This window comes from Drosophila simulans, chromosome 3R (assembly GCF_016746395.2).
Source record: "Drosophila simulans strain w501 chromosome 3R, Prin_Dsim_3.1, whole genome shotgun sequence".
NCBI lineage: Eukaryota > Metazoa > Arthropoda > Insecta > Diptera > Drosophilidae > Drosophila > Drosophila simulans.
The window spans coordinates 10,970,584-10,985,686 of record NC_052523.2 but is presented as its reverse complement, the minus strand read 5'-3'; the positions used below and the strand labels follow the sequence as shown (position 1 = coordinate 10,985,686).

At 47.1% G+C, this 15,103-nt stretch overlaps 4 protein-coding genes across 5 annotated transcripts; 3 read left to right on the top strand and 1 right to left on the bottom strand.

Moving 5' to 3' along the window:
* Positions 1–26: 26 nt before the first annotated feature.
* Positions 27–4,025, top strand: LOC6728006 (heat shock 70 kDa protein cognate 4). The gene is made up of 2 exons (XM_016175348.3): positions 27–183; positions 1,768–4,025. The coding sequence occupies exon 2, from the start codon at positions 1,768–1,770 to the stop codon at positions 3,721–3,723; it is 1,956 nt and encodes a 651-aa protein (XP_016034604.1). The 5' UTR covers positions 27–183; the 3' UTR covers positions 3,724–4,025.
* Positions 3,926–6,576, bottom strand: LOC6728005 (putative ammonium transporter 3). Its single transcript, XM_039295070.2, has 3 exons — positions 6,125–6,576; positions 5,611–6,006; positions 3,926–5,555 (listed from the first exon to the last, which is right to left on the bottom strand). Exons 1-3 carry the CDS (start codon positions 6,538–6,540, stop codon positions 4,679–4,681), a joined length of 1,689 nt encoding a protein of 562 aa, XP_039151004.1. The 5' UTR covers positions 6,541–6,576; the 3' UTR covers positions 3,926–4,678.
* Positions 6,577–7,374: 798 nt separating this feature from the next.
* LOC120285000 lies at positions 7,375–9,612 on the top strand. The gene is made up of 2 exons (XM_039295073.2): positions 7,375–7,596; positions 9,338–9,612. The coding sequence occupies exons 1-2, from the start codon at positions 7,554–7,556 to the stop codon at positions 9,610–9,612; spliced, it is 318 nt and encodes a 105-aa protein (XP_039151007.1). The 5' UTR covers positions 7,375–7,553.
* A 5-nt stretch (positions 9,613–9,617) lies between these two features.
* LOC6728002 (centrosomal and chromosomal factor) lies at positions 9,618–14,755 on the top strand. Of its 2 annotated transcripts, XM_016175349.3 has the most exons (4): positions 9,618–9,752; positions 9,814–11,713; positions 11,900–12,864; positions 13,005–14,755. In XM_016175349.3, exons 1-4 carry the CDS (start codon positions 9,691–9,693, stop codon positions 13,081–13,083), a joined length of 3,006 nt encoding a protein of 1,001 aa, XP_016034602.2. In that variant the 5' UTR covers positions 9,618–9,690; the 3' UTR covers positions 13,084–14,755. The 2 variants fall into 2 exon arrangements, with proteins under 2 accessions (XP_016034602.2, XP_044779182.1); XM_044923247.1 differs by lacking the exon at positions 13,005–14,755 and having other exon boundaries at positions 9,814–11,726; positions 11,900–12,041.
* Positions 14,756–15,103: the final 348 nt, after the last annotated feature.

Sequence of the window (15,103 nt, the reverse complement as noted above, 5' to 3'; positions counted from 1 at the left end):
TTAGTACTAAAGCTATTGGAAACCTGGTAACACTTTTGCTTGTATATAAAAGGCATTCGCAAATTTTTTACGGGTGTATTTCAGAAAAAACGCCAGCCAGTTTGTTCGAAGGTGCGGCAGATTAAAAGTGAAGTAGCAATTAAACGGTTATATTTTAGTACTTTCTAAGAAACAACACACAAGGTAAGCGTTTATTTACATTTCACTATTTATTTTATTGTAAAAAAAAAGTGCGACGAACTATATTAAGTTTGCCGGAAAATAATTTAGAATCTAACCACGTGTTTTTGTAGCCCCTATACTATTTAATCAATACTCGCAAAGTAGGCAAAGTTTGTCGAACTTTCGACCCCAGTGAGTAACGCTTCGATGCACACTCATATACATAATTGCAAAGGTGCATTAAAGAGCGCCTATTATATGCAGTGGAGAGATAATTAGGCAAATGAACATTCTAGAAACTTTGGAAGGTCTGACTAATTGCATATTGATGCCTAATGTTTGATTGTGATTATCTGGAATATTCCACTGGAAAATGTGCCGCTTCACACTCACACTGCAGTCAAAGACGCCTTTCGTCTGGTTGAGTGTGCGTGCGTGTCTGAGAGAAAACTTGCGTCATCCGTTGCGGGGTCTTGACATTGCTTGTGCTTTTTATTGTTTCTGTTTCCAATAAATCAATGTCCAAGTTACTCATCGTAATTGCTAATTTATTTTGAGTGCCATTGCTCTTTTGCTGGAATATTCCAGTTTTGGAAAAATGTGCGGCTTCCCCACGCAACCACACAAACATGCGTGCATGTTCCGATCATTTAATTATATTGCTATATAGCTATAGAAACATGTTGGATTCCCTCACATACAGTCAAGGCACATAAACATTGCTTATAAATAGAACTAACATTCATAAATTTATACATTATGCGGGCTTTTATTAAATACATTTACCTAAAAAAAAACACGTTGCCAACCGGCATTCAAAGTGCGGGCACGTGTGTTTGTGAGCGGGTAAAACTAACACACGCAAAGCCGTCCCCGACACAGTGGTTGTCTCCCTCGCACGCATCGCACGAATCACCCTCCAAAATGACCTGGCTTCAGCAGCGTGGTTTACATATATATGGTCGTATGTACATAAATATGCATGTGTGTGTGTGCTTGGGGGAGCGCGTGTGTTTGCGTTTTTAGCATTCCAGAATTTTCGCCTTTGTCCATGCGGTTTCTTCTCTTTTTTTGCGCACTTTGCAGAAAAAGGTGGCAGCTGCTCGGCCGCCATTTATAATTCTTTTCGATCCCAGCATTGATCTTGCCATTTTCATGAATCGGTTGGCATTAGTCATCGTTCGTGATTCGCCGACTTTGGCAAGCCGTTTTAGATAAACATGCGGCATAAATGGCACGTTGAAAACTAAATGCTCGCTGTAAAAGGCGAAATAAGATGGCGTTTTCACTAGGAAACCGAAATGTGTTCTACTTTTGCCTTGGTTGTCATGGGAAAGTATTCAGCAACCCCCAAGTACACAAGCAAAATGAAACAATCAATATTTAATCAGTTTCAAAGGTTTCTATATTTTGTATTTATATACACTTACCATCTCAGCAAACAGTTAATTTTCCATCAAAACGAATAAACACAACAGCCGTTCCATTTTCTCAGTATTACTTTTCCCCTGGCAATCTTTGTATCGTTTTGGGCACAGTTTTTATATTTTTTGTATATAAATCGAGAAAAAGAAAATTAAAACACACCTTTACAATCCTTTTCAGATGTCTAAAGCTCCTGCTGTTGGTATTGATTTGGGCACCACCTACTCGTGCGTGGGCGTGTTCCAGCATGGCAAGGTCGAGATCATCGCCAACGACCAGGGTAATCGTACCACTCCATCCTATGTTGCCTTCACCGATACGGAGCGTCTGATCGGAGATGCCGCCAAGAACCAGGTGGCGATGAACCCGACCCAGACGATCTTCGACGCCAAGCGCTTGATTGGTCGCAAGTTCGATGATGCCGCCGTGCAGTCTGACATGAAGCACTGGCCCTTCGAGGTGGTCAGCGCCGATGGCAAGCCCAAGATCGAGGTGACCTACAAGGACGAGAAGAAGACCTTCTTCCCCGAGGAGATCTCCTCGATGGTGCTCACCAAGATGAAGGAGACCGCCGAGGCCTATCTGGGCAAGACCGTGACCAACGCTGTCATCACCGTGCCGGCCTACTTCAACGACTCTCAGCGTCAGGCGACCAAGGACGCCGGAACCATCGCCGGTCTGAATGTGCTGCGTATCATCAACGAGCCCACTGCCGCTGCTATCGCTTACGGTCTGGACAAGAAGGCTGTTGGAGAGCGCAACGTGCTTATCTTCGATCTGGGCGGCGGCACCTTCGATGTGTCCATCCTGTCGATCGATGACGGTATCTTCGAGGTCAAGTCCACGGCCGGAGATACGCATCTGGGTGGTGAGGACTTCGACAACCGTCTAGTCACCCACTTCGTGCAGGAGTTCAAGCGCAAGCACAAGAAGGATCTGACCACCAACAAGCGTGCTCTGCGTCGTCTGCGCACCGCTTGCGAGCGTGCAAAGCGTACCCTGTCGTCCTCCACCCAGGCCAGCATTGAGATCGACTCTCTGTTCGAGGGTACCGACTTCTACACCTCGATTACTCGTGCCCGTTTCGAGGAGTTGAACGCTGATCTGTTCCGCAGCACCATGGACCCCGTGGAGAAGGCTCTGCGTGACGCCAAGCTGGACAAGTCGGTCATCCACGACATTGTGCTGGTCGGTGGCTCCACCCGTATCCCCAAGGTCCAGCGCCTGCTGCAGGATCTTTTCAATGGCAAGGAGCTGAACAAGTCCATCAACCCCGATGAGGCTGTGGCCTACGGTGCTGCCGTCCAGGCCGCCATTCTGCACGGCGACAAGTCGCAGGAGGTGCAGGATCTGCTGCTGCTCGATGTGACTCCTCTGTCCCTGGGTATCGAAACCGCTGGCGGTGTGATGAGCGTGTTGATCAAGCGCAACACCACCATCCCGACCAAGCAGACCCAGACCTTCACCACCTACTCGGACAACCAGCCCGGTGTGCTGATCCAGGTGTACGAGGGCGAGCGTGCCATGACGAAGGACAACAACCTGCTCGGCAAGTTCGAGCTGTCGGGCATCCCCCCCGCACCTCGTGGTGTGCCCCAGATCGAGGTCACCTTCGATATCGATGCCAACGGTATCCTCAACGTGACTGCCCTGGAGCGTTCGACCAACAAGGAGAACAAGATCACCATCACCAACGACAAGGGTCGTCTGTCCAAGGAGGACATCGAGCGCATGGTCAACGAGGCCGAGAAGTACCGCAACGAGGATGAGAAGCAGAAGGAGACCATTGCCGCCAAGAACGGCCTCGAGTCGTACTGCTTCAACATGAAGGCCACCCTCGACGAGGACAACCTGAAGACCAAGATCTCGGACTCTGACCGCACCACGATCCTGGACAAGTGCAACGAGACCATCAAGTGGCTGGATGCCAACCAGCTGGCTGACAAGGAGGAGTACGAGCACCGCCAGAAGGAACTGGAGGGTGTGTGCAACCCGATCATTACCAAGCTGTACCAGGCCGCCGGTGGTGCTCCCGGTGGCATGCCCGGCGGTCCCGGAGGTATGCCCGGAGCGGCTGGTGCCGCTGGCGCTGCCGGAGCCGGCGGTGCTGGCCCCACCATCGAGGAGGTCGACTAAACCATTCACCCACACACCTCAATGCAACCATACAGTAACAGTTCTCCAAACAATTTACCAACCAAACACAGTAGAAGAGTTGCTTAAACAAACTTGGATTCTAAATTAGGAACTCGCCAAACATACAAACGGGTCAAACGACAGCTGCTCCCCGTAGTTCATTTATATAAATTATAAATTCATACTAGAACAAAACCAAACACACTGCTACATAATAGTATATATTATATTATTGTCATCGATCGATCATCCAAACTATTTGCTTGTACTTGAATTCAATAAATAAATTTGAGAATTGCAAAGCCTGATTTTTCATTGCGAATAAAATTTGATTTTATTTCAGCTTGGTGAAATATATTCATTTGACCGAATGAAAGTGTTTTTTGTTTTCTGATAAAAGGTATCATGTGTACTATATCTTGATGTCTGGTGTGTACATACATGGTAATCATATTTAAGTAGACGCAGAGCTGTGTGGTTTCCCAACTGGAATAGCTGATAAGGAGAGATAAGAGGACATTGTTTCTAGAACAAGAGTGGTTTTGTTCAATATAATTGGGGTGGAACTGCTTTCGCTGCTTTATCTACTAATCCTATCAACGAAAAACAAATACAGGTTTACTTGTACAATTATTTTGAGGAAATATATTAACTTTTTGCTTTTTTTTTTAAAATTCATTTGGGTTTGGGAGCTATTTCAGCATGCAGCTACAAAGTAAAGGGTCAGCTTCGCTCACTTTTCTGTTAAAATCTTTGTGTACTGGAATAGACGGTATTAGTCACTCCATTATAGAATCATCTAGACTTTTTTGTCGGAATTAAACTGACGTAGCAGAAACATCTAGAGAGGGTAATATAAACATTTTTAGCAGCATGATTTCATCAGATTTTTCTGTTGGGTGATTGAAATGAAATCTCTTAAAATGTGTGACTTCAATTTGCTTGCTAGATGGGCTTAATCCACCCAGGCAAAGTTGGGATCCTTTTCGGGCTTCTGACCCATCACAGAGCCTATCACCGGTAGCTCGCTGTTGTTGGCTCTGTACAGGCCACCACTGATGCTCTTCCGGGCAGGGATTCGACGGTTAAATACGTTGCCCGCCGTCCTGGGCTTGAAGTTGATGTCGGCGTGCGACTGACCGGCGTCCATCTTTAGATTGGCTCGCGGACCACTCACCTGCTCCAGGTAGGATTGCCACTGCTGCAATTTATCCTCTGCCGCTCGCAGCTGATCTATGCTTCGCTCGTGGCCAGGATTGATTCCGATGGGCTGAATGCCGGCGATATCCTTCAGATCCACCTTGATTGGAGCCAACGCTGAGATGGCTCGCGATAAACCGATTTGTGAGTGCCGAATCCGATGCTCCGTTAGATCGGCGCCCAGCAGCTCCTCGTGTGGATCCATGCGAATGGGTATAATCTTGTTGATCACATACAGCAGCAGGAATGTGGAGCAGATGCCCCAACAGACTAAGCATAACGCCGAGAGCGTCTGAATGCCCAGCAGATACCAGCCGCCGCCCTTGAACAAACCACTGCGTCCATTGGTCGTGTCCAGCGGAATGGGATTATCAGCAAACAGTCCCACGGCTATAACGCCCCAGATGCCGCAAACTCCGTGCACAGCACTGGCTCCCACCGGATCATCCACGCCCATGCGATCAAAGAGCGGCATGGCCAGGACGCAGAACAGCGAGCCAATGGCTCCGATTACGAGAGCTTCCCAGGCGCGGTACAGGAAACACCCGGCCGTTATGGACACCAGGGAGCCGAGCACTCCATTGATCAGATCCATGATGTCCATGCCGCCTCCATGTCGCCAAAAGGAATAGCTATGAGGAAACATGAAACCAATATGGCGCTCATTTTAAATTCGATTTAACTTACATGGAGCTGGTGAACCCGCCTCCGAAAGATCCCATCATGGTCATAACGGCGGCTCGAGCTGCGTACTGCCACTTAGCCCCACTAACACCATAGGTGCTGCCCGAGTTGAAGGCCAACCAGCCCCACCAGAGGACAAACAGACCCATACACGCGTTGACAGGATTGCCCAGTGGCAGCGGGTCATATCCCTCGGAGTAACGACCCAGTCGAGGACCCAACATGGCGGCCGAGGCGAAGGCGGATGCGCCTCCAATCAGATGGACTGGTCCACTGCCGGCAATATCCACGGCGCCCAGCTTGTTGAGGAATCCGTGCTCGCCCCACACCCAACCAGCGGGGATGCAGTACACAACGGTGTTCAGGAAGGAGAACAGGCAGTATGCCTTAAAGTTGCAGCTGGAAGGATATACAACAAGTTTGATACTGATTGGTGGTAGAACAAGACATGCTTAGGATTTCGTCCTTGGTAACTTATTATCCCTGCATCTTGTGCAGATGTATCATGGCTACCCACCGTTCGGCCATGGCGCCGCTGACAATGGTTGTGGCCGTGGTGGCGAACGACAGTTGGAACAGAAAGGCGGCAAAGATCTGTCCCATTAGGGCATCGCCGACCGGTGGATCCAGGAGGAAGTCTCCAATGGCGATGAATGGATTGGAGAGTGGGCCGCGACCGAAGCTCATTCCGTAGCCGAAGAGCCAGTAAGTAAATCCGCCCAGAACAATATCGATCACGTTCTTCATCATGATGTTCACCTCGTTCTTGATGCTCACACAACCGGACTCCAGCATACCGAAACCCGTTTGCATGGTGAAGATGATGAAGGAGGAGGTCAGGACCCAGTTGGTGTCCTCGACGGAGAGGTCATACAGACCGGGAATCACATAGTTGCTGTGATTCCTCGGCGCTCCCACTGTGCCGTTGTTCATGTCCGTTTGGTTGGTCGGGCGATTGAGAACTGCCAAAACGGATAGCAAATCGGGTAGCGAATACAAATACCTAGAACATGAATGTTAAAAATTACCCGCATTTGATTTAAATGCAACTTAATCGGCGCTCAGCAATCGTAGATTATTCACTATGCGTGTTTTTTGCAACGCCACTAATCTGTTGTTGGTAGCTTACGACCCTTAAAGTTTTAAACTTGACACTGGGTTGCATGCACCGCGTGCATTTTGCAAAATTAATGAGCGTATTTCGAGTGAATTGAATTTAACTATCAGTGGAACTCCGAGTGTGGTTGAAATGCGACAATAAATTAAAATCTATTTTAAACTCGTGAAGTTTTAATTGACGTCTTGTCGGTTGTCCGACAAACATTGCCTATTCTTAAAGATTTTAATATCTCTTTCAGTGCCTATATTCCTTATGAACCAGGTGACTTTATTGAAACATGTAACAATTTAAATTATTAAGCTGGTATATATTTAGTATATTTAGCCTTCAATAGTAGTTTTCCATACAAGATCACTCCGAGATATGTATATTTTTCCATTAGAAAATAAATTAACATACAAAGAGATACAGTGACCCCTAATACATAGTTTGTTCCCAAAAAGAATGCTGCACTAATATAAAAAGGAATTCAAAAGATAGACAAATAAATGTGTTATTAATATGTGAATATTAATTCTTATAGTACCTAAGCTTAAGCGACCGTTACATTTTTCAAACGACCGTTACCACCAATCACCAGAATGTTTGGCTTAGCCCTGGAACCGGTTCCTGGCCACCAGCCACGATAACGGTACCGAGATCGCCAGCCCTGGAACGAAATGTCTGTGCGAAAACTCCCGTTCGGTTCGTCGTCGTCGGTGGTTGTTGGTATAGCTCGAACGTTCGCAAAAAACTGTTGGAAATAATTGTTGGATACAAGTTTTGTGGCTAACTGAGCAAGTTTTCATTAATTGTGCCGTGCTGAGTGCTAACTAACGCGTTCAATATGTATTTTTTGGCATTGCTTGCGTTCATTGGAAATGCCAAAGGTAACGGTTCTGAGTGGGAAAAACTGGTGTGAAAAATTTGATACACATACACACTTATACACATGCGGGACCATGCAATTTCAGCCCCATATCCTCGTTATAAGTGAATATCTGCAATCGGTGCAAGGATTAACTCCTTGACAGCGCACAGCAAAAAGGTTTTTCATGCTAAATCTATTTCGATTCCTTGGCTCCTTCGATAATTGGAAATATGGTCCATGGCCACACAGCTCGCAATTTATGGGACACGGGCCACACACACACATATACTTTGGCAGGACACACCAATACCAGCCCACATACTCGCTCTTTTTCTGCAAAGCGAAGGCATAGAGAAGAGAGAGGAGAGAGTGTGTGAGAGAAAAGGGGACACAGCATAACGGTTTTTGGGTGGGGAAATGGCAATACGAAGGAAGTGGCCTGCAAAATTTCGCTTTGCTCTGCGCTGAAAGAAATTTTTATGTTCTTTTATTTTAATCAATAATAGTATAAATATTTTTTTTTTAATATTAAACTTATTGTAAAATATCAAGCTGTTCTATTCTATCTTAGTTATTTTATTTCGATTTCATGTGCCTGTGTCGCCAAGTGTAACATACACAACGACATGCAGGCCTGTGTATGTGGACCTGGTGGGCGGTTGTTTGGGGGTGTGTGCGTATGGTGTTTATTTTTTGCATGTATACTTGCCTCGTCTGTATGGGTGTGAACTGGGCATGTGTTCGTCTCGCGTGTATGTATTTATTGCACACACACACACTGAGACGCGAATTTCACTTGGGAACTCTCGAATAAAAGGCAAACTTTTTTTGTATGTGATATTTTTCCGATTTTTTTCTTTGCGGGGGCGTAACGCACGCCTGTTTGCCATTTTCGTTCGTGCGTTTCCTGCCCAGAAATTTGCTTTCCTGCTGCAAACGCATTTACCAATACATATGAATGCAGTTCGTGTCTGTGTGGGCGGGTGTGCATGTGTATTTGTTTTTAATTTGAATTTCCTTTTGGCTGTTTAGCATTTAAATGATGTCGAAAATGCTATGCGTTTGCATTTAATTTCATTCAAGTGATAAATATTGTGGTCCTTGCATCCCCCTACCCCTTCCCCCGTCGCCCACTCTCCGCTGAGAGTATTTACAGCACCTGCTGCACTGTGGCATTGCTCGTGAGTGTGTATGTGTGATTTGGTGGCCCAATGCTAAATCAGCAAAGGCGAAAGTTGGTCAAGTGTGTCAAAATAAAGAATTCAGCTAGCATCGGGCGTGCATTATAGGTGCAAATATATACGTTCGTAGGGATTCTATTCAAACACATACATACATATGTATGTATGTCCTACAAGGTCCTTAGAGAAGTATTTTCTTGTCCACAAGACAAACAACAAGTTTAATTAATTAAAGTATTTTAAACACTTTTTGGGTACCCCAATTTGTATACTTCCTAAACTAAATCTGTGAAACAATGTTTTCAGTATTTATTAATTCATTCAGTCTCTTTGGGTTTTAAGTTTAACCAAATAACTACCCTAATTTTGCTCCTAACATGCAAACATCCTTAAAATCATAATAACAGTACTATATACAATACTGTTTTTGATTATTTCTATAATTTGTCAACGACCTTCTGAACGAAAAATCGAATGTTTTATCCTGTTTATAACTGTAGGTACTAAGCTAAAAGTAATATTTCAGCAAAATAACCAATTTAAACCAATAAATCATGAAATACTTATCACTTTTCTCAGATGGAAATGCGGTGAGCTCGAGCCTGATCCCCGGCGGCTCCTGCCGCGATTACAATGGAAAGATGTACGAGACTGGCATGCACTATATGCCAGGACCCGACTCGTGCCGCCTCTGCATCTGCGACAGCGGACTGCCCAAGGCCTGCAAGATGGTGCTCTGCGAGGCGTTCAGCAAGTGCAAGTCCTTCCAGACGGTGGGCAGCGGCAACAACTGCTGCGAGGTGATCTGCCTGGACGACCAGTTCAGCGATGGGAGCACCGACTTCGGCATTTGACTGGTGGCCAGTGGCATCACGGCCACGCTGTCCTTGTCGCTTCTCTTCTTTCTGGTGAATCGCCTGAGGCAGCGGAAGATGCGGGCGCGGGAGAATCGCCAGAACGCAGAGGATCAGCGCAGCATTGTGGGCAGCATTGGGTAAGTGTCCCTCAAATCCTCTACCCTCCCAGACCGGCTAATGTCCTATCATTCCATGCAGCTACATAGCCGGAAACATGGGCTACATGGAGGGAAATCTGAGTGCCATTGATTATTCCTACAGCGGCGCTGCTACCCACTATCCCTTGTGGAAGCCGCATTTTCCGCGTGGTGAGGCTCCACCGCCGTACGAAGAGGCAGTGGCCATTTCCCAGGCGGAGGCGCTCAGTGCACAGTGCACCGTCAGCCTGCCGGCTAGCTCCCAGCGAACAGTAGCCACGGTCAGCCAGCAGCAACAGCAGGCAGTGGCCCAGGCACAAGCCCAGGCTCAAGCTCAGGCCCAAGCCCAGCAGCAGCAACAGATCCAGGCCCAGGTGCAGGCCCATCAGCATCTGCAACAGCACACTCTCCAACTGCACACTCAACCGCAGCAGCACCACCAGCCGTACAGCCAGCAGCTAGTGGCTCATCCGCATCCGCAGCACCCGCACTCCGCAGCCAATGTGCTGCCCCAGTCAAACCAGTACACTCAGAGCACCACCAACTTAATTAACATCAACATCAATAGTGGCGGTGTGACCACCATAGCCACCGGGGAGAATCACCAGCCGCCTTACAGTCTGCAAAGCGACCACCAACTCAGTCTGGAACAGCAGCAGCAGCAGCAACAGCAACAGCAGCACCTTATGCAGCCTCCGGTCAGCAGTGGTTCCATTTGCCTCCAGGCGATGCCCAAGCCGCCAGTCTCCGCCGAGTGCAGCTACAAGAATTGCCACCTAAACATTAGCGCCAGTGTTACTACTGCGGCGGCCAGCTCCAGTTCGGCAGCCTATACGACTGGCCGAAGGACAACTCCCCGGGGATCCCAGGAGTTGCTTCATCAGTTGCCACAGCAGCAGCAGCAACAGCAGCAACAACAGCAGCAACAGTATCTAACCGTAGCCGATGTGGAGATCAATGCTAGTGCCAGTGCCGCAAGCTATCATTCCCTGCCAGCCGGTAGTGGGGAACTTCTGGCCACACCCACACACGCCCAAGTGTTGCAGCATCAACAACAGCAGCACCAGCAGCAGCAGCAACATCTGCTGGCGGCCATATCCTCGCCGGGCATGGAGATACTGCAGCCTTTAGAGATAGCCACAATCTCGTCGGCACCTGCCTGCAGCACCGCGGATTCAGTGACCCAGACCACACAGATGCCTCTGCACGGAACGCTGAAGAACAGCCAGCCACAGCAGATGAGCAAGACACCCTCCAGTTCGAGGCGCTATCACCGGACTATTCCGCGCTATTTTGCAGTGGCCGACCCTCTCCAGTTGAAGCCCAAGACCAGCAGCAGTGCCACATCCACTGGTGATAAGCAGCAGGCCAGTAAGAAGCCCATGTGCCAGTGTCCCATCCAGCACGTGCCCATGTCGTATATGGGCAGCACGGCCAACGCAAATGCTTTCTTAAGCGGAGCCGGCAAACTTTTTGCCGGAAACTCGAGCAGCAGCAGCACCTCAACACCGACGTGTTCCCTGTCTCCGGGAGCGGCGGCCACCGGTGGAGTTCGTCATGCGGCCACCTTGTCATACGGACAACGAGCCAAGTCCTCGTCTAACCTGCAGGCGCAAGATTTGATAACGGCAGCTGCTTCGGGTGGTGGAACCTTGCGACGAAGTGGGTGCGGACACGAGACGAAGATAGCCACCATATCCAAGCAGGTGGGCGATGAGACGCATCATGGCCATACGGCATCAAGTGGTGGAGTCAATGTGTCGGCCATCATACCACCGCCCCCGCTGCAGCATCCCGAAGAGGTGTCTGCGCCGCCAATTGTCCTGGGTCGCGTGCAGAAGAGATCCTCCAGCAATTCTGCCGAAAGAGGAAGGAGCTCCAGCGGTGGAGGCAGTGGCGGACGCAGTGTGTCCAGTGGCAGCGGTGGCGATTCCCTATCCAGCGTCTATTTGAATCGAAAGGTGAGTTCGAAATGTAAGTAATCCCTTTGTGAGAGCTTGACATGGCGGGGAATGAATCGAATGCTAAATTGGAAAGGGACTTGATTGGTTTTTGATTGGTGAATGCCAGGCATTTGGTTATCTCTGGTTTCATTCCTCGATTTCTGCTTTCCGTGGTGCTTCTGATAATCATGCCTTACTTTCCAGGTTGATGCCTACTTGAGTTTGACGCAGAAACAGCAGCAACATTTCTTTAACCAGCAACATCAGCAGCAGCAGCCAGATCCGAGCAATCCGACTTTACCACCGAAACTCTACAAAAGCCTAACGAATTTAAAGAGCGCCACCGTGGTCAGCACATCCTCGTCCTCCTGCTCGTCCGGCAGCGGGAACAACAACGCCGTGGCCACCATTTACACGCTGAGCAAGCCGGCGACCAGTGGTCAGCGCAAGGAGCAGACTCCCTCGCTGACCCTGCCGCCGGCAAGTCCAGCCGCAGGCCAGTCCGGCGAGAAGCTGACCAGCGGCAAGATCAACTCGAGCACCTTCTATCCGTTGGCAAACCACGTGACCTACACCCTGCCCAAGCACATCAGCGGCAAAGTTTCGTTGAACAGCACCATCAACAGCGTGGTCAGCAAGGTGCCCTCGGTGATCAGCATTCCACCGGTGGAGAACAACAATCCGGGCGGCCAGACAGGAGTGCCGGCCAAAAGCACCACACTGCCAAAGATCCTGCGCGTGAAACGCGACCCATCGTCGGGATCGGGAGGAGGAGGGACGGCCACGAGTCTGGCGATTGCCCACTGCCAAATGCCCAGTTACCCGCTGACGACGAAGGCCACCACCGGAGTAGGAGGATCCAGCGGACGGTCGCCCAGCAAGCAGCTACCCGTGTGCACCACCTCGAAGAACTGCCTGAATCCCAAGGAGCACTTCCTGCCCAACGACACCAGTCTGGACGATGACTACCTGAGTGAGTGCGAGAACTGTAAGATAGCACAGAGCGCCAAGTACTACTTGGATGCGGAAATGAGCGGCGGCGGATCCGCAAACTCGCCCCAAGAGACGATGACGCTGCAGCGGAAATCGCTGGAAGAGACCAAGGAGGAGCCCATGGAGAGCTACTATCGCAGCTCGCACACTCTGCCCAGCAATGCCAAAAAGCATGGGTGAGTTTTGACAAATATCTAGTTAGTTAGTTAGTTAAAGTTGTAGAATTAAATAGTGTACTAGGACCAATGGTTCGAGTTAAATCTAGCATAATTAGTAAGTTTAATTTGTTTTTGTATCCCCATTTTCAATATGTTAGCAAGAATAACAACCGGGAAAAGTGGCAGGTCTCGACGATTCCAGCTGCCAGCTCGTCGGACGAGGACATCAACGAATGAGATTTAAGCCATTTTCTTTAAGATGCCCGATCGCCGGTCAGAAGAGCATCCTAAGGAAAACGCAGGCTCCAAAACCACACCACAACCAACCACACCCCGCCCCCCTGGATAGCTAATCAACTTAGGTAACCAACCAATTGCTGCTGCAACGAGGGATAGATCCTGTACATATATAAGAATATTAAGCGTACTTAGAACAACATAAATCGTGTCATTAAATATTTGTAGACGGTAACCAACTGATTGTTAGATTTAACCATGACTAATGATACTCAACCCAGAAGCGGCATATAAATCTGCGTGTTTGTTATGCACCTGTATATCTTTGTACGTATGTAATTGAATCTGTACCATACGATATGATATGAAACGATAGGATAAGCGAAGTTAGAGCGGGCATTAAATCAATTATAACCAATGCATTATGAAGATATTAGCGGAAATGTTGAATACTTAGCATATATGAAATTGATCATTAAGATGTCAAACCCTACTGCCATCTGCCATTTTGCCAACGTTAACTGTCAATAATTGTGTATGTATGTAATATTTAAATAATGAATGTAAGAAACTAAAGTTTTTATATACAACTAAAGGAAGCTGACCAAAATTCAATGTATTTCCCTGCTGCTCATACCCAAAAGATGCACAACCATTGCACATACGAACTCTAGGATAAACCAATTGACATAGGCATACATACTCCGTAAATAGAGGAAACCATAGGATACGAATTTAATTTGAAAACTCATTGCCATTGCATTCCCGCTTTATATAAGACGTCGGCAAACGTACCGACCGACAAATGCTTTTCTAATTTCTAAATTTCCATCTTTTCCCAGTCGAATCAATGAATGTACCATATAAAATGAAACTGCATACATCAGTATGCATCTAGGCGTAAGAAATCGTTTTCAGTCGTTTTTTGTGTGGGGTTTAATAGACATTAGACGGTTTCCTGATCGATAACGAAGGACTTGCTAGAGAATAACTTTCGTTTAATTCTTCAATTGGGCGGGTCCTAGACAGTCTAATGCCAACGATATAAGCACGATATAATTATATGTATGTACATGGAATACAGGTAGAAGAGCAGCGCTCCACGAGAAGTGGGCGAATGAATTGTTTAATTCGATCAATTTGCTAGTTACTAGTCGTAACCACACTAAGCCAGGCGCGTTACTCAAGCAATTAGTCGAAGCCAGAGATACCCCGAATACAAAAACATAGATACCACTCAGTAAGCTATCCTGGTTTGTCCCTTGCCCTTAGTTCTTCTCTAAGTTAGCTGGTCCCATTCCACTCACTTCGGATGGACGGAGATGATGAGGAAAGCTTGCTCGAAAACGGTTCCTGTTCCGCTTTTGGTTGTAATAGATCTCTGACCTGAAAACTGTATTGTGTTCAACGGATGCTCAAAAAAAGAAAAAAAAAAAAAACGAAAGCTAAACAACATAGCTATATGCCGACCGACAAGCATGAATTGTACAATTTGTTGTTTAAGTTCGGATATTGTATGTATGTATGTTCAACGAAGACTTGACTCTGTTATCAAATGCTCAAAGCGTGTACTGACCACAACGCAATCGTGTTCCCCAATTTCGGGGGCGTAATTTAGCAAACTGAAAATACAAGTATTACAGAAATTACTCAATAGTATTAACGAATGAAATCAAACGTTTTTCAATATATGTACTTATTAGTGAGAGTCATTTATCAAAATTTAGTTTCAACCGTAAAACCAAAACAAACCAAAAATATGTACATCACGGCTAAGTACGAATTTTTATTCAATAAGCTATATTTACTAATAAACGAAGTCTCGAGAAACCAAATATTAAACTAACAAGTACTTGGTAATAGTAGTTTAAAATTACAAAAGGATAAAAATACATTAAAATTAAATTAGTGTGCTATAGTTAAAACAAATTTACCAAATCGAAAAAGAAAACGTTTCAAAAATTATTCAACACAATCGATGTCGAATCGCTGCTGACGGACATTGTGTTTCAAAAACGAT